This window comes from Rattus norvegicus, chromosome 1 (genome assembly GCF_021556685.1).
Source record: "Rattus norvegicus strain SHRSP/BbbUtx chromosome 1, alternate assembly SHRSP_T2T, whole genome shotgun sequence".
In the NCBI taxonomy this organism is placed as follows: domain Eukaryota; kingdom Metazoa; phylum Chordata; class Mammalia; order Rodentia; family Muridae; genus Rattus; species Rattus norvegicus.
In genome coordinates this window covers 95,273,523-95,290,315 of record NC_141534.1, presented here as the reverse complement: position 1 = coordinate 95,290,315, position 16,793 = coordinate 95,273,523, and the positions used below count along the sequence as shown (strand labels likewise).

At 52.3% G+C, this 16,793-nt stretch overlaps 2 protein-coding genes and 1 long non-coding RNA gene across 18 annotated transcripts in view; 1 reads left to right on the top strand and 2 right to left on the bottom strand.

Moving 5' to 3' along the window:
* Rinl (Ras and Rab interactor-like) lies at positions 1–10,498 on the bottom strand. Of its 15 annotated transcripts, none has more exons than XR_015683202.1 (12): positions 10,127–10,498; positions 8,424–8,546; positions 8,100–8,259; positions 5,143–5,245; positions 3,039–3,111; positions 2,889–2,953; positions 2,179–2,325; positions 1,616–2,092; positions 1,011–1,298; positions 717–871; positions 424–587; positions 1–338 (listed from the first exon to the last, which is right to left on the bottom strand). XR_015683202.1 is itself a non-coding variant. In XM_087653336.1 (12 exons), exons 2-12 carry the CDS (start codon positions 8,474–8,476, stop codon positions 294–296), a joined length of 1,707 nt encoding a protein of 568 aa, XP_087509462.1. In that variant the 5' UTR covers positions 8,477–8,509; positions 10,127–10,186; the 3' UTR covers positions 1–293.
* Positions 1,929–3,907, top strand: LOC148007304 (uncharacterized). The gene is made up of 2 exons (XR_015650384.1): positions 1,929–2,027; positions 2,155–3,907. It is a non-coding gene; the product is annotated as an uncharacterized LOC148007304 (long non-coding RNA).
* Positions 10,453–16,793, bottom strand: part of Sirt2 (sirtuin 2) — a 23,036-nt gene continuing 16,695 nt past the window's right edge. For both annotated transcript variants that reach the window (NM_001399630.1, NM_001399631.1), the window contains 8 exon segments: positions 10,453–11,130; positions 11,211–11,277; positions 11,386–11,456; positions 12,975–13,026; positions 13,108–13,184; positions 13,269–13,324; positions 13,541–13,600; positions 15,783–15,912. In NM_001399630.1, coding sequence (NP_001386559.1) covers positions 10,978–11,130; positions 11,211–11,277; positions 11,386–11,456; positions 12,975–13,026; positions 13,108–13,184; positions 13,269–13,324; positions 13,541–13,600; positions 15,783–15,912 — 666 coding nt within the window. In that variant the 3' untranslated portion in view covers positions 10,453–10,977.

Here is a 16,793-nt window from a genome sequence, read left to right as displayed (position 1 = left end):
TAGATACCTTTTGGGGACTGTGCCTTTATTCTACCTGCCCCAGAGAGATTCAGGTGAGAGGGCTGTAGTTGTAGTATTGTTTAGGCGTTGGTTTTGTTTGCTGGGGAGAGCCTCATTGAGGTAACATGTGGACAGACCAGGAGGGGAAGGAAGGAAGTAGGAACAGCCAGTGCAAAACGCCACGTCCTTTTTTCTGCCCCACCCACTGTGCTGACCCAGATGCCTCCAGAATCTTGCTTAGCAGAGGAGTGGGCCAAAAGGTTCTGGAGACTGATTTTTGAGGACTCCAATCATCATGGGTCCCCTATTGCCCATGGCTCCTCAAAGGGCTGGTTTTCCTGTGGGGAGAGATGGGAGGCAGTGTCAAAGAGGCAACAGATCCCACCTCCCTTTGACCTAGATCCCGCATAGGTGGTTGGTTACCGGGGCTGTGGGCTGGGCTTGCTGGTGCAGTGTCCGTCTTCGGTGCCACTGGCGCAAGGAGGCCCGGGCCTCAGAGCTGAGCTCCTGGGGTGCACGGCCAGCATCAGGCTGGTAGTGAGCAATGTGGTAGAGAGCCCCAAACCACGTGGTAAGATAATACCCAGCTGGGGGAGAGAAACCAAGATCATCATAGCCTTTCTCTGAATGCCCACCTCCCTTTTTGAGGCACAGGAGGCTGGGGCTCAAGGGCGCCTCCTTCTCAGCGTCTGATCATCCCGGAAGTAGGAGCTAACCTTCTCCTCGCAACTCCCCTGGATCCAAGAGCTCCATAAGAAACTCCACATCCAGCTGTGTTTCCCCAATATGTGGACTCCAGATCAGCTCCTCGGTCAGGGCAGGTAAAAAGGCGTCAGCCCCCAGGGGCTCTAAGGAAGCCAGAGGACAGGTCCTAAGTTTGGCAGGGGTGAACACAGACACCTTCCTTCAGGTGCCCAGGCCCGAGTGGGCGACTGCCTTCAAAGGGGGCTACCTTTCCCCTGGAAGTGGGTACCCACCATTAAACCACTCTAAGTTCAGAGGTCTTTTACCTTTATTCTCGCCGCCAGCCAGGCCTGCATAGACATCGCTGCACACCGCCAACAACAGCGCCACCTTGCGGCGCGGGGCGCACGCTGCGTGCAGGTGAGCGAGGCGTGCGTGGATACGGTTCCGCAAGGCCGGGCTCTGTCCCTCGGGTCCTGCTCCTACCCTCAAGGCTATTTGGCGCCGGCGCAGTCGCCGCAGTTCCTGGGCTCTGAGAGTTCGGAGTTTGGTCCACAGGGCGGGCTTCAGGGGCTCCAGAACCGCTCGACACAGGGCCACCTCCACAGCGGGGCCTGCAAAGAGTGTGGCGTGTGGGGATAATGCCATCATGGTTACCCACCCTGATCCCTAGTCACCCTGTCTCCTGCTCCAGGCCACCTACAAAGGGTAGGCGGGATTAGGGGTCAGAGAAGAATGTATGAACACTCCCAAGGATGGGGGAGAGGGGTCTAGCAGGCAATGCTCGTGTCAGATGGAGCTATGAAGCAATAGCCATATGCAAGAAAGAATGTGCTTGCCCTTGGGGACTCAGAGATTATATGTGAACATATACGGGACCAACTTATGGCACCCTCAAACCCTTGGGGAGTTCCCCTTCAATTCCCATTACCAAGACCTTCTTCCCGAGGGATGCTAGGTCCCCTATTCCCAAAGACAGCTCTGACATCGGGGTCTTTTGCCAGGTAATCCTGGAGGTCAGTGAGGAGCTGGCGTACATCCTGAAGCAGCTCTGTGGCTGGGTCCCCTGGGCTGTAGGGATTTCCAGAATCTGAGATGAGTCGTGCTCGAAGGCATTGGTACTGCCTGGCTACATAACTGCTCCGGGCACTGGCCAGAGCACGGATGTGGGCAGTGAGCATATCCTCGCAGCCTTCCTCTTCATCCTTGTAGCTGTCATTGTTCACTTCTTCCTCCTCTTCTAGAACAGGACTAGGAAAGTGTACTTCTGGCCCAAGAGAGTGAGCTTCTGGTCCAGGATAATGCACTTGTCTTTCTGGATGATGCACTTCCTGTCCAGTATGGTGAGCTTCCGGTTTCAGAGACTCTTCCACCCAGGAGACCCGGTGTGGAGTGGGCATCCTGGGGGCTGGATGTGAGAAGCAGGTTGGGTCTCTTATTACAGTGGCATCCATTCCCACATCTCTCAAGGTACCCAGGCCCGGCCCAGCTAACCTAGACTGCGTTTCTGGCCAGTTTCTGGCTTTGTTTGCTGCGGTGTTTCTGTTTCCCAGCCTCCATGGGTCTCCAGGTAGAGCTGGTTCACCACAGACAGCACCCTCCCTGAGGTGTCCACCTGGATGCAGCCAAGTCGACGAGGATCTGAGGGTCAGCAGAAGAGACAAGGTGTTCCAGGCGTATAGGGGGCACCAGGAGGTTTCATCCGGTTCTGTCCTTCCTCACTCAGGACCGAGAATGCAGTCCCATCCCCCACCTCAGCCCCCAGCTCCCAGACCCTCCAGCTCTATCCTGTTAGAACCCAGGTCACTACAGCCCCTGCCTCCTCTTTCTCCTACTCCTCCTCTTTCTCTTCCTCCTTGCTCCTTCCTTTTTTCCCCCCCTTCTCCTTCTCTTCCCCCTCCTCCTTTTCTTCCTCTTCTTCATGGTTTTTCCAGACAAGATTTCTCAGTGTAGCCCTGGCTGTCCTGGAACTCATTCTGTAGACCAGGCTGTTCTTGAATTCACAGAGATCCATCTGCCTCAGTCTCCCGGGTGCTGGAATTGAACACTTGCACTACCCCCCAGACCCATGGAAGCTTCTTTTCATCTTGCCCCACTCCCAGCTTCTTTCAAACCCAACTAGTTATCTGGTCCTTTAGATCCAGTCTCTCTGGACCAAAAAATGCAGCAGGTGGACCTCTCCCTTCCAGAGCAGTGGACTTCACCTGAGTGCTTATCTCCAGGCCCCACAGTAGGTGTGGGCAAGAGCAGAGTCCTTGGCAAAACGTCCCTGGGTTAAGATAAAGGGAAACATTGTTATGGATGGGGTATCTCAGGGAAAGGTCCCCATTGCCCCTCTACCAGATGGCCTGTACCTGCTGGCTGACAGAAAGGCCAGGAGATGAGGAAAGTCTGGCATGCAGAGGTTGGAGGATTCCAGGGACACACCTAGTAAGGGGAAGAAAAGGGAAGTTCAGGATGGCCACTGGCCACCTCCACCCTACCCTGTGGCCCACCTCCCCCCTTCCCTCTGTCCCTGTACTTCCTCCCTCAGAGATAGGGAGTTTCTGTCTCTGAGAGTTGACATTGTCTCTCAAAATGTTTTGACACCCAGTTCTAACATCCCTGTTCTGACACCAAACAGGACTCATCAAAAATGTCTTTAATGTTTTTTGTTTTGTTGAAACAGGGTCTCACTGTTTCTGGTATGTCAGCCTGGTCTACAGAGCGAGTTCCAGGAAAAGGGCTACACAGAAAAACCCTGTGGTAGAGGAGGGGGAGCAGGAGGTAGCTATGGTAGGAGATGATAAGAACACCTCTGTGGAGCTGGAGAGATGGCTCAGTGGTTAAGAGCACTAATTGTTCTTCCAGGGGTCCTGAGTTCAATTCCCAGGAACCATATGGTGGCTCACAACCATCTGTAATGGGATCAGATGCCCTCTTCTGGTGTATCTGACGATAGCTGCAATGTATTCAAATATATAAGAATAAGTAAATATTTTAAAGGGGGGGGCATGGAGAGATTTCTCAGTGGTTGATATCGCTGACTGCTCTTCCAGAGGTCCTGAGTTCAATTCCCAGCAACCACATGGTGGCTCACAACCATTTGTATGGGATCTGATGCTCTCCTCTTCTGGTGTGTCTGAAGACAGCTATGATGTCCTCAAATATATATAAAATAGGCTGGGGATTTAGCTCAGTGGTAGAGCGCTTACCTAGGAAGCGCAAGGCCCTGGGTTCGGTCCCCAGCTCCGAAAAAAAGAACCAAAAAAATATATATATATATAAAATAAATAAATCTAAAATAATCTAAGGGCAGTGATGCCCCCTGTACACCTGGGGCATCCCTCAGACCCTCTGAGATCTGCTGGCCTGGAACTCACTGTGTGGCCCAGATTGGCCTTAAAACGTGTGGCAACCTTTCTGCCTGAGAATACAGTCCTGAGCCACCGAGCCAGGCTCTCCTTGTTTTTGTTCTTTTTGAGACAGGGTTTTTCTGTGTAACCCAAGCCAATGCTGACCTTATATGTAGCCCAGGCTAGACCAAAACTCTTTATTATTATACTAAAAAAATTAGGGCTGGAGAGATGGCTCAGTGGTTAAGAGCACTGACTGCTCTCCCAGAGGTCCTGAGTTCAATTCCCAGCAACCACATGGTGGCTCACAACCATCTGATATGGGATCTGATGCCCTCTTCTGGTGTGTCTGAAGACAGCGACAGTGTACTCACATATGCAAAATAAATAAATCTTTATAAAAATGTATGTGTGTGGTTGTTTTGCCTGCCCATGTCTATGTAGTACGTTAGTGCCCACAGAGGACATAGAGGGCACTGGATTCCCTGACTGGAGTTATAGGTGGGGTTCGAGCCATCTTACATGAGGGACTCTGGGATACTGACAGTGTTCTTCACCACGGAGCCATCACTCCAGCTCCAGCCTTGAATTCTGGAATCAACACAGGTTACCTTTTTATGGAAGTTCTCAAGGCTGGAGACTAAGTCAACCATTCGAGGAAGAATGTTCTGGTAGGAAGGACAATAGCAACGTCTCGCGGCTGGGTTAGCAGGGACAGAGAGGAGAGCAGCGGGATGGAGCAGTGAGTGTGGGCCAGGAGCAAAGGAGGGAGAGGAGCGAGCAGAATCAGACAGCACCGTGGCTCATGGTGGCCACCTAAATTTGTATTCGAGGACGTTACCCAACACCTCCAGGGTTTGGGGTAGGGTTGGACAACATGTAATCCACGTGTGAACATACCCATTTGCTGTGCTCAGCACAGACTGTAAGAGAAAGGGTAGCCGTGAAGACACCAGGAAGGAGGCTACCTCCCCTTACATTGGTCTAGGCAAGTGACAGGCAGGCTTGGACTAAGTGATGGAGGCACGTGAGACTGGGGAGATTCAAGAGATATTTGGGGATCAAAGCAGAGAGCTCTCAACCCATTTTCTGGGTGGACTGAAAACCTAGGACAGATACTCACCTCCAGGAAACTTCTGAATTTGGTAGGTGTTGATATCTCCTGACGAAGGTCCTGTCTTCAACATCAGGACCTGGTCAGGGTCCTGCCCGATGACCAGGAAGCTCTGAAGAGGACAAAAATCAGCTCGATGCAGGCATGTGCAGATGTTTCCTTTAGCCTGCTTGGTGACACTTCCCTTTAGGGGAGTGGTTCTCAACCTTCCTAAGCTGGGACCTTTTAATACAGTCCTCACGTTGTGGTGACCCCCCGACCATAAAATTATGTTTGTTGCTGCTTCGACTTTGCTACAGTTACGAATCACAGTGTAAATATCTGATATGCAGGATATGTGATCCTTGTGAAAGGGTCATTCAAACCCCAAAAGAGGTTGCTCGTGACCCACAGGTTGGGTACCTCTAGGGATGGTTGAACCCAGTGTTCATGCATTCAAGGCAGGCACTCCCCCAGCTGAGCTAAATCTCCAGGCCTGTTCTACAGGCACATCAACAGCTGTCTCTGTCTTTCTGACACAAGGGGAAACCCTCTCTTAGTAACCATGGATGGGATCCTAGGGGGTGGGGCCAGGACTAGACCTAGCCAATAGGATGGGCCGCTGCATGATTACTGGCTGGTTCAGGAATGGGCAACTGCCTAAGCCTACCTAATTCAGGAACATCTGCCAAGGGAATTTTGCTGGAGATCTTTGGTTTTTGTTGCCTGTGGCCTCCCTGCCCCCACAATGTTGCTGAGGACTGAACCTAGGGTCTTTTCACACACTAGTGTTAGATCCCCCAGTACCATTTGTTTATTTTAAAAATTTTCTGGGGTTGGGGATTTAGCTCAGTGGTAGAGCGCTTGCCTAGCAAGCGCAAGGCCCTGGGTTCAGTCCCCAGCTCTGAAAAAAAAAAAAGAAAAAAAATTTTCTATCCCCCCTCCCCAAATGGGGGGGGGTCCTTACTATATAGCCCAGGTTAGCCTCAAACTCATAATCTTTCTTCAGAAGACTCCCAAATGTTGGAATTATAGACATATCCCATACACCAAGCTTGAGAGAATTCTTTGGAAAAAGCTAGCCCACTCTTGGGCTTGGGCTTAAACACAGGGACTTTCGCTCGCTGTGCAAGAAATGCTGCCTGCCACTGTTAAGTGGGTGGGATATAGCACTGACATCACCACAAGAACAATGCCCTCTCCAGGGGGCGGCTGTGGTTTGCCAGCTGTCCTCTCCAAATTTATTCTATATTCCCTGAAGAATCAGTCAGTCAGTCAATCAATCAATCTATCCATCCATCCATCATTTCACCCACCCACCTATCTGTTTTTTGATAGGGTCTCAATGTAGCACAGGCTGGCTTTGAACTCACTCACTAAGTAGCCAAAACTGTCTTTGTACTCCTGACTCCTGACTCCTTGTGTACCACCAGGCACACCCTGAGGAATGTCTTGTTCAAGGCATTAGTATGCTGAGCTCCAATGATTGACATCTGGGCTTGGTGGCACACAGCTGTGATTCCAACACTCTGGAAGCTGAGGCAGGAGGATGACGGGTTCAAGAATCGCTTGATGGGGCTGGGGATTTAGCTCAGTGGTAGAGCGCTTACCTAGGAAGCGCAAGGCCCTGGGTTTGGTCCCCAGCTCCGAAAAAAAGAACCAAAAAAAAAAAAAAGAATCGCTTGATTACACAGTAATATTTGGCTCAAGTAAAGGTAATCAGTGCTGGCTTGGCTGTACTGTATAACTCACAAGTGAGCTTTATTTGTTGATTTTTTTCGAGACAGAGTTTCTCTGTGTAGCCCTGGCTGTCCTGGAACTCACTCTGTAGACCAGGCTGGCCTCAAACTCAAAGAACTGCCTGCCTCTGCCCCTCAAGTGCTAGGATTAAAGGCGTGTGTCACCACTGCCAGCTCCACGTGAGTTTCTTTTTTTTAAGATTTATTTATTTTATGTATATGAGTGTTCTATCCGCATGTACACCTGCAGGCCAGAAGAGGGCATCGGATCCCATTACAGATGGTTGTGAGCCACCATGTGGTTGTTGGGAATTGAACTCAGAATCACTGGGAGAGCAGTCAGTGCTCTTAACCACTGAGCCGTCTCTCTAACCCCCTCTAACCCCCCCACCCCCCACCCCCATTGAGCTTTTAAAGCTTGGCCTCCTGGTCTTTGCCATGTGCTCTTCCTCAGGTCAAGGACACAGAGGCCTCTGTTCTTCCTGCCTGGGATCCACATATCATGGACCACAGCCACGCCTCAGGTGAAATGAGGAAAGCTCAGAGAACAGCCAGCCCTGAAGCCACTGGGCTGCTGAACTCGGGGCTGCCAGGTGCCTTGCTGTTGGAAAGACATTTGTTGATCTCCCTGTAGAACAGGCCTGGAGATTTAGCTCAGCTGGGGGAGTGCCTGCCTTGAATGCATGAACACTGGGTTCAACCATCCCTAGTACTGCACGTGTTAGGTGTTTCTCTCTCTCTCTCTCTCTCTCTCTCTCTCTCTCTCTTTCTCTCTCTCTCCCTCTCTCCCTCCCCCTCAACCTCTCCCTCTTCTTCCCCCTGTCTCTCTCTCTCTGCCTGTCTCTCTCTGTCTCTCTCTCCCTGTCTCTCTGTCTGTCTCTGTCTCTCTAACACACACACACACACACACACACACACACACACACACACACACTGCTCTCTCTGTCTGTCTGTCTCTCTCTGTGTCTGTCTCTCTGTCTCTCTGTCTCTCTCTCATACACACACACACACACACACACACACACACGCACCTGTAATCTTTATGCCCAGGGGATGTAAAGGTAAGAGGACCATAAATTTGAGGTCAGCCTCTGCCACACAGTGAGCTGGGGACTAGCCTGGGGTATATAAAGCCTTTCCTACAACAAATTCCTAAGTTTTGGAGTTAGCCTGGTTTGTGTTGGTCACCTACCTGATCCAAGTTGACATAGGGAAGGTCAGAAGCAATGCCCGGCTGTGAGAACTCACCCCCAGTGGCCACGGCTTGAGAAAGGCCTTGGCATGCTCAGCGTCCAGCTCGGGGACCTGCCACACCCTCTGTGTCCTCTGCAGTCGAAGAAGTGACTCTGTCGTGCTGAGGACCCTCAGTGGGCTCTTGTCTGCTCCTTCTGCTAGTGGCCAACTCAGCCTGGAATGTACAGGTTCCAGGAGGCCAAGGGTCATGGTGGAGGCTGGCCACTGAGGTGGGGTCCAAGAGGCAGGGATAGCCCAGGAACAAAAGGTCAAAGATGGAGCTGGAGAAGGGGGATTGGGTAGGAGGACTTTGGTCCAGAGCCAACTCTGCAGCCTCACCTGGCCTCTTCAGTAGTGGCTGCAGACACCATGTCCGGCTGGGCTAGCCTCATGCTGCCAGGCACCAGTGAGCCATGCTTTGGCCTCTGGCATGGAGGAAGACAAGACTCAAGGCTGCTCCAGCTAGGGCAAGAACTAATATTTTAATTCTATTACATATACCTGATCAGAATGGACCTCAGAGGTCCCTGGCTATGCCAAGGACTGGTTTTTTTTTTTTTTTTTTGGTCTTTTTTCGGAGCTGGGGACCGAACCCAGGGCCTTGTGCTTCCTAGGCAAGCGCTCTACCACTGAGCTAAATCCCCAGCCCCTGGTTTTTGTTTTTTGTTTTGTTCTTTTGAGATAGCTCAGACTAGCTTGGAGCGCTCTGTAGTCCAGACCGGCCCCAAACTCACAGCAATCCTCCTGCTTTAAGCTCTCAAGTGCTGAGATACTAGTCTGAGCCGACATGCCTCGCTGGGGCGGGCGGGGTGGCTGTGACATTCTTTAGTTGCTGAGTGGCAGACAACTCTGAGGACCCCAGGAGAAAGGCCCATGTGTCTCATGGTAGAGGAGAGCATTCCCAACCAGAACTTACAGAGCCGGAGGATGAGTTCTGGAAAAGTTCTTGGCTTGCTCCACCCGTGGCCCAGATGCTATGTGAGACCCACTTCCTCCCTTCCCAGACTTCAGAGGAGCCCTAACACACCCTCTCCCACATTTGTTTAGAAAAAATGTTTTCTTTTTTGGACACAGGGTCTCACTATGTTGATCTGGCTCTCCTGGAACTCTCTATGTAGACCAGGCTGGCCTGGATGAGAGATCTGCCTGCTTCTTCCTTCCAAGTGCTGGGATTAAAGGCGTGAGCCACTGCACTCAGCTTCCATTTATGTCAAACATTAACTTTTCTTTCTCAGTCAGGGCCCCACATAGCCCAGGCTTGTCTCATACTTGCTGCGTACTGTAGCAGAGGTTAGATTCTTACTCTTTTTTTATTAGTTTTTATTTATATAAGTACACTGTAGCCATCTGCAGACACACGAGAGGGCATCAGATGCCATTACAGATGGTTGTGAGCCACCATGTGGTTGCTGGGATTTGAACTCAGGTCCTCTGGAAGAGCAGTCGGTGCTCTTAACCACTGAGCCATCTCTCCAGCCCAGATTCTTACTCTTCATCTCTACTTCCTATGTTCTGGTATCACAGGACTGGGCCATCATGCCCACACTCTGCCCCAAATGTTCTCCAAGAGGGGAACAGCAACTCAGTGAACCCTTTCCAGTATATTCCTCTCGCAGCAGTCTCAGGAGTAAGGCGTGTGGGACTGGAGGAACCATTTAGCTGTTTTCCCATCATCTATCCACCCTCCCCCATCTCACCCCCATCCTTCTGCCTGAATTATTGGCCCAGCATTGGGTGACTGACTGGCCTGGGAGGAGGGCTGATAAGCAGGCTAGCCCTCTTCTGAAGGTTCCACTTCTCTTAGGGTATTGTGTGCAAGCCGGATAATTATCAGCTACAGACATTGCTGAGCTGCCGACTGGCACCTTCAGGTGTTGGGGTGGGGAGCACACCTCAGGGTCAAGCAGGGAAGAGGGGCAGGCAGTGCTCCTCCCCTCCAGAACCCTTGGGAGGAGATCCAGACACGGGTAGTACTGGGCAGGGTTGGATGGAGGCAGTGGTGGGTGCAAAGGGGACAGATGTTTGGTCCCTGGGGGCCCTACCTGTTCCGAGGGGAGCCTGAGCAGCAGGAAGTGAAAGTGTTCTCTAGAGAGGAAGCCAGGGAGGCAGGGGAAGAGGCGGGGCTGGGGCATTTGAAATCACCTTCCTCTCTTTCCAGGGGGTCATTCTTCAGAGAGCCACTTTGGAGGAGTGGGCCTCTGTCAGGCCTACAGTCAGGATGAAAAGTCACCAGGCTACCTCTCCAGGGGCATCTCTTGGCCCCAGCCGCCATCACTCCTAAGATCCTGGAGTCTTCCTGGCCCAGCCCTCTCCCTCCCCAAGCCGCCCCAAGTACCCACTAAAAGAAGCAGAGGCCACACAGCTCACGTTAGTTGCTTTGTTCTGAGTTTTAATTTGTTTCTAATCAACTTGCCCTCCGGCTTGCCCACCATGGCAGGCGCGTGGGGCCCCGGGGAAGGGAGCCACTTTGTTGGAGGCAGAGCCTGGCAGTCCTCAGACCCCACCGGGCCCCAGCCCCTGCGTGAAGTTGTATTTGGAGGGTCCAGCCCCTATGCAGGGTAGGTTAACTTGATTTAGCTGAGTCCCCACTGAAAACAATAGAGAAATGCCTTATTCTGGCACAGTTAGGGTAACTGCTCTCTGGGAATAGTTAGACGTTAGGGGAGGAGGCTGCTTCTTGCCCTAGGTGGTTGGAGGCTGTGTGTGGGCTGTGGTTAGAGACTGCACAGGCCTCGTCCCTTAGGTATATTAGAACTTTCTGGGATTGAGTTGGGGACCCTGGTTTCAAGAAAGTGGTTAAGAGAATGAAGGGTCAATGAGCTCACACAAGCTGCATGTTAGAGGGACCAGTGCTGGCTGGGACTCAGCTGTCCTGCATGGGAGACAGTGGTTACTAGTGTTCCTCTTTCTCTTTGGTCCTGGCCGCCTCCTTGGCAGGAGGTGGGGACTTTCTAGGGGAGACGGTAGCGCTGGGGTTGGAGGCCTGTGACCCTGACTGGGCATCTATGTTGGCATGCTCCCTCCGGACAAGGTCTTCCAGCTCCTTCTGTGGGGGCAGAGGTGAGAGAGGTCAGGTTACCGTGCGTTCCCGTGCACTGGGCTCGGGGTAGGCTGGGGCGGCCTTACCTTCCATCCCAGGAGGTCAGCGAGAGCCAGGCAGCCTTGGTCACAGTCACCCAGCCAGGCCACGTCCCTGCGGGTGAGCAGGAGTGAGAGGACAGGCTAAGGCTGGCCGGCCTTCTGTCTTTCTCTCACTCCTCAGCCTGCCCTTCCCAAGCCACCATACCAGACCCAGCCTCACCTGTAAGCCTTCTTGGAGTCAAAATCCATGCCGCCTCCCAAGCCCATCATCATGCCCAGGAAGGGATCCGTCTGTGGGGAGAGGACAGCTAAGGGCACAGCCCTGGCCTCCAGACCGACCTTATGCTTATTGCCAAGACAGGGTCTCACTGTGCAGCCCTGGCTGTCCTGGAGCTTGCTCTAGAGCAGGCTGGCCTTGAACTCACAAAGATCCACTTTTCCTCTGCCTCCTCAGTGTTGGGATTAAAGGTGTGCTCCACCACCTTATTTATTAATGTGTGTGTGTGTGTGTGTGTGTGTGTGTGTGTGTGTGTGTGTGTATGGTGGTGGTGGGATATGTGTCTATGTGTATACACATGTGGACCTGGAGGTCAGGCCAGAGGTCAACCAAAAGGCAAACCGTGTATACTATTTCTTAGGAGTTATCCAAATTTTATTTATTTAATTTATTTATTGATTAGATAGTATCTCAAAATAAATGTATGTAGTCCTGGCTGATATGGAATTCATTAAGTAGACCAGGCTGGTCTGGAACTCAGAGATTCACCTGTCTCCGCCTGCTGGGATTAAAGTGTGTGCCACCATGTGGCTTAGTTTTATTGAAGTGTGTGGATGCCCTTTGTGTGGGCTCAAGGAGGAGGGAAGAGGGAGGTGGGGTTGAAGGCAGTTGTGAGGCACCTGACATGGCTGCTGGGAACTGAACTCTGAAAGAACAAAGTGCTCTTAACCACCGAGCCATCTCCCCAGTCCAAAAATATTTTTTTCTGGTGGTGCTAAGGATTGAACTCAGGTAAACACTGCCACCAAATTATATACTCAGTCCAAACACATTCTTTCTGAGACATTTCTCAATTGGCCTGGAGGGCATGATTATATGAGACTGGCTGTCCAGTGAGCCCCAGGGACCCACCAGTCTTTGTCTCTCCAGTGTGGGACTGCACACACTGGGCCTGGATTTTTATGTGGCTGCTGGGGGTTAAACTCAAGACCTAACGAATGCATGGCAACCAACTTGTCCTACTGCGGAACAAATAGCACAGCAAAGTGTGGTGGCACAGGCTTGTCATGCCAGAACTTGGAAGGCAAAAAGATCAGGAGGCAGGGAGGTTAGGAGTTCAAGGTCATCTTCAATTACACGGTGCGTTTGAGGGGACAGGGCTACACGGGAGCCTATCTCCCGAGTTCACACCATACATATCGCACCAAGTCACGAAGACACAGCTTAGCATCTTCTGGGGATCGCCCTATACAAACACTCTGCCACTTCATACGGGGGACTTTGATATGTGAGAGGGCACTAGAATGGCAGCGTCTGGACTGTCTTCGGGAAGCACTTGGGCTTCAGCAGGATCAAGGCACAGTTCTGTCATTTGCTCAGAGGAACCCAGAATGACACAGAGGACGAAGTGTCAGGTTGGCCCAGTGCACACCACAACTCCCATGTTTTCCTGCCTGAACTAGCAAGTCTAAGGCATTGATGCTCTCCAGGTAGGACACAGAGACCTGTCCTGTCCTCTTGAGGAAGTGGTAAGACAAGGAAGGAGCAAAGTAAGCGGAGGGAGAGCGAGAGGGAAGCTGAGGCAGACTTACCTGGCCTGTCTTCTCCTTGTTAATGAGCAGTCGTGGGGTGGCTAGTGGTGCCCTGGGAAGGGGGAGCTGAGATTCAGGATCTGCCCTGGGGCCCTGTCCCCGCTGACCCCCAGTCCCATCCTCCTCAACCTACTTGCTGATGAGGGAGGCGAAGGGCTGCACCTGCAGGGAGGTGCCCATGATGATGAGGAGGTCCACCTTTGAGAAGTCCTGCAGGAGTAAGGTAAGGACTTGGACCCCACTGCTCTGGCTTTGTCCCCCCTCACATGGGCCAAGCTCAGAGTGGACACTTACTGACTGCATGCAGGAGAAGAAGCGCGGTGGGAGGTTCTCACCGAAAAACACGATATCTGAGGTGGAAACAGAGAGACACAGGGACAGAGGAGAGGAGACATGGGGGACAGAGCTAAAACAGGCAGGAGTTGGGGCCCAACTGGGGCAGGGGTGGGGGGGGAAGGGCAGACAGATACCCACTCTCTGCAGAACAGTAGGGGACAGGCCAGGTAGCAGAGTGGCCAGATTTGAGGTGCGTGCGGGCCAGTGGAAGAAAGGGGTCTGAGGCTCACCGGGCTTTACCACATTCTGACACTTCTCACACTTGGGAGTTGCTTCTGAGAAGATCTTCTCTAGGTGGGAAAGAGGGAGAGAGCGGGGGTGAGGTGTGAGGCCCCCCCAAGGGCTGCTGGAGATGCTAGAGCAGCATGAATGCACCTCAGGCAGGTGCGGTGGTGCATGCCACGAAGCCTGCCTGGGGAGAACTAAACAGGAGGGCACCCTCGGCTACACAAGACCACATCTCAAAAAACCAAGAGCTGGGGCAGTGAAGTGAGGGCTCAGTGTGTAAAGGGATCTGCTGCCATGCCTGGTGACCTGAGATCTGTGCCTACTGTGGGGGCTGTGGGTGTGGCCCAGTGGTAGAGCATCTGGCCTTAACATGCCCAGGTCCCCTCGTCTAGCCCCAGCAACACAAAACAAATAGCACAGCCCACTACTAGGGCATTTCCTGGGCTGTCCTTCCTGCTTCTCAGAGAAGAGTCCCCCTCTTAAAGAGCTGTCCCATCACCTCCAGGTGTCCGGGGTGGCTGGCAGCACCTCGGCCTACAGCTAGTGAATGAGAGGGTGGACATGGGGCAGACCCCCAGCTGGGGAATGGGAGTCAAGTCGTCCCAGTGTGTCCTGAGGACAGGCCTATCTGCCCGAGTCAGGAAAGGACATACAGAGGGCCTTGGGTTGGATCAAACCTCAAGCTCACGTTTCCCACCCCTGGATTCTGTGACAGACCCTTATGGGACAGACTAACTACCCTCATGAAAACCAGCACTCCTTACTTATGGGTCAGGGAGTCTGAAAGCACATCTGTCACTGTCAGCCACACCACCCAGTCACAGGGGGAAGCTCTAACGGCCGCCCGCCACTGAGGGCGTTTCTGCACAAGCTATTCTGTGGGTGTAGATGCGCTTCACAGGGACATAAAGGGTGATGTCCTTCGTCTGTCACCCCCAGCTGTGCACACTTGGGCTGCTCAGGAGCCCTCAGTCCAGGGGCAGCTGGCTGGCATTGTCAGAAAAGCCACCTTGCAGGGTCCGGCTACAAAGGCCACAGCTGTTCCAATTCAAGGGGACACCAGAGGCTTTGTGAAGTCAGCATAAAGAACATAGAAACGGATTCCCAGAGTGACACAGCAGCTTCAGGCTCAGCACAATGGCTGCCAGAAACGGGCTGGTGCTGGCACTCAGCAAGGGACTGGCTGTTTCTCCTGGATGCTGTGTCCTCACATGAATGGGGACAGTGACAGCAGTGACAGCAGTGAGCCCTGTCATGTGTGCTTCCAGTGCTTGTCCGACCCAGCACTGCACCCAGCTTCCTGCTCCACAAGTTCCTCTTGCACTGTCCAATATGGAAGTCTGAACTACATGGGACTTATAAACAATTTATTACTTTTTATTTTCATTTTTGTCATGTAACTTAGCCGGGCCTGGAACTTGGTATGTAGCCAAGGCTAGCCCTGAACTCCTGATGCTCCTGACTCTGTCTACCAAGCAACAGGCAAATAGGCATATACCATGGCTCCTCCTGTGACTTCTACAGTTTAAATTAACAAAAATTTAATGAATTAGAGACCCAATCTTTAAAAAAACAAGAAAAATTAAACTTTTCTGGGCCAACAAAGTGGTTGAGATGGTAAAAAGCTCCATCTTCAAGCCTGACAGCTCGAGTTCAGTTCCTGGGACCCACATGGTAGAAGCAGAGATTCTTTGGTTCAGCTGGCCCATTCTAGTGTGAGTGGTGCCATGCTGGACGTAGACACAGGCTTCCTCGGTTCAATGCCTTCCTCAGAATGTAGCTATGTTTGTCTTGATGCAGGAACTCTCATGTAAACACCTCAGACACAGAGGCTGTGTGACCACTCAGGACGTGAGAGTACACTGAATCTACCTGTGGCTGGCTGTGCTCTGTGGTCCAGAGGTATGACAGCCCAGCAGAGGGGTGGCATGGGGACAAAGACTTGCTGCCACCTCGAATCCTTGAGGCTTCTACAGCTACCATAAAAAGCAAGATAGCTGAGTGCCATAGCGCACGCTTGCAATCTCAGTAATAGTGAGACTGAGGCAGAAGTGTAAGCCCTAGGCCAGCCTGGGCTACATAGGGAAATCTAATCTCAAAAGGAACCAACCAACTCACTGGCTGGCAAGAGCCAAAGATCGGAGCAGACTACACTGGTGCCCAGCCCCTTGGAACCTGGCCATGGTGTGGCAGGAGTGGGAGGTGTGGCTTGCCTGCCCGCCCGCCTGTGAAGCCCAGCCTCACCTTTCATCCAGCTCATCGTGTACTCTTTTCCACAGGAGGTGTTGACACAGTGTGATGTGTAGAAGGTGCCGTGGGCCTCCACCAGGTCCTGGGGCTCCAGCCCCGCCACTCGTTCCAGAGTGTCAATATTCTGGAGGGGGAGGGGAGGTCAGGAAGACAGCCAGCCCTTGTGGGCTCTGAGAAGTGGCATTGCAGGGGATGAGGGAGGATGAGGATGTAGGGAAAGTGCCCTCTTTCCCAGTGGGGCCGCCCAAGGCTGCTTAAGGATGCCCAGGCTCAGGTGTCCAAGGCAGCCTCACTGCGCCCCATGCAACAGTCTTCTGTAAACTGGGTCACTGCCTCTATTTTTCAGAGTTCTTTTGTTACAGAGCCACACACGTTCCCTCCATTTGTCATACATTTACTGTACCCATCCTCGGTGTCCCCCTCAGAGGTGGCATCCTTGTGGGGACCCACCTGAGCAACTTGCATGCAACAGCTCTGGCCAAGCATTAACATAAATAAAGCGATCAGGTTGGCGTGGCCGTGACAGCCTGTAAACCCTCCACCTGGAGGCTGAGGCAGGAGGACTGCTTTAAGTGTAAAGTCAGCTGAGGTTACACAGCTAATGTGGGGCCAGCCAGGCTACCTGGGAAGACCTGCCTCAAAAAAGTGAAATAAATAAGCAGTAAATAAATAAAGCTAGGCATGGCGGGCCATGCCTACCATTCTAGATTGCTATAAATGTGGGGTTAGCCTGAGGAACACCGTAAGATCCAGGAAGGCGTGGGACAAGACTGGCACTTGGCTTGAAAAGCCACAGTAAGGGCTGACAAGATGGCTCGGCAGGCAACGACCCTTGTCGCTGATATAGCAACCAGGCTGTGGGCCCTGGAAACCATATGGTGGAAGCAAACACATTCCTTCTGCTGTCCATTGAAGTCTGCACACACACTAACTAAATGTAATATAAATGAATGAATGAATGAATGAATGAATAAAACAAGAGAATGACTTATTTGTTTCTTGGGG

What these genes read in the sequence shown, in the direction of transcription:
- Rinl (XM_087653326.1), bottom strand. Translation starts at nt 10,356, where the DNA reads ATGGCGGCTGGGGCCAAGAGATGCCCCTGGAGAGGTAGCCTGGTGACT. An exon ending in GCCTGGAGATAAGCACTCAG is followed by an intron (nt 2,326 to 2,888) that starts GTGAAGTCCACT and finishes GCTGACCCTCAG; the next exon opens with ATCCTCGTCGACTTGGCTGC. An exon ending in CCCTCGGGAAGAAGGTCTTG is followed by an intron (nt 1,299 to 1,615) that starts GTAATGGGAATT and finishes CACTCTTTGCAG; the next exon opens with GCCCCGCTGTGGAGGTGGCC.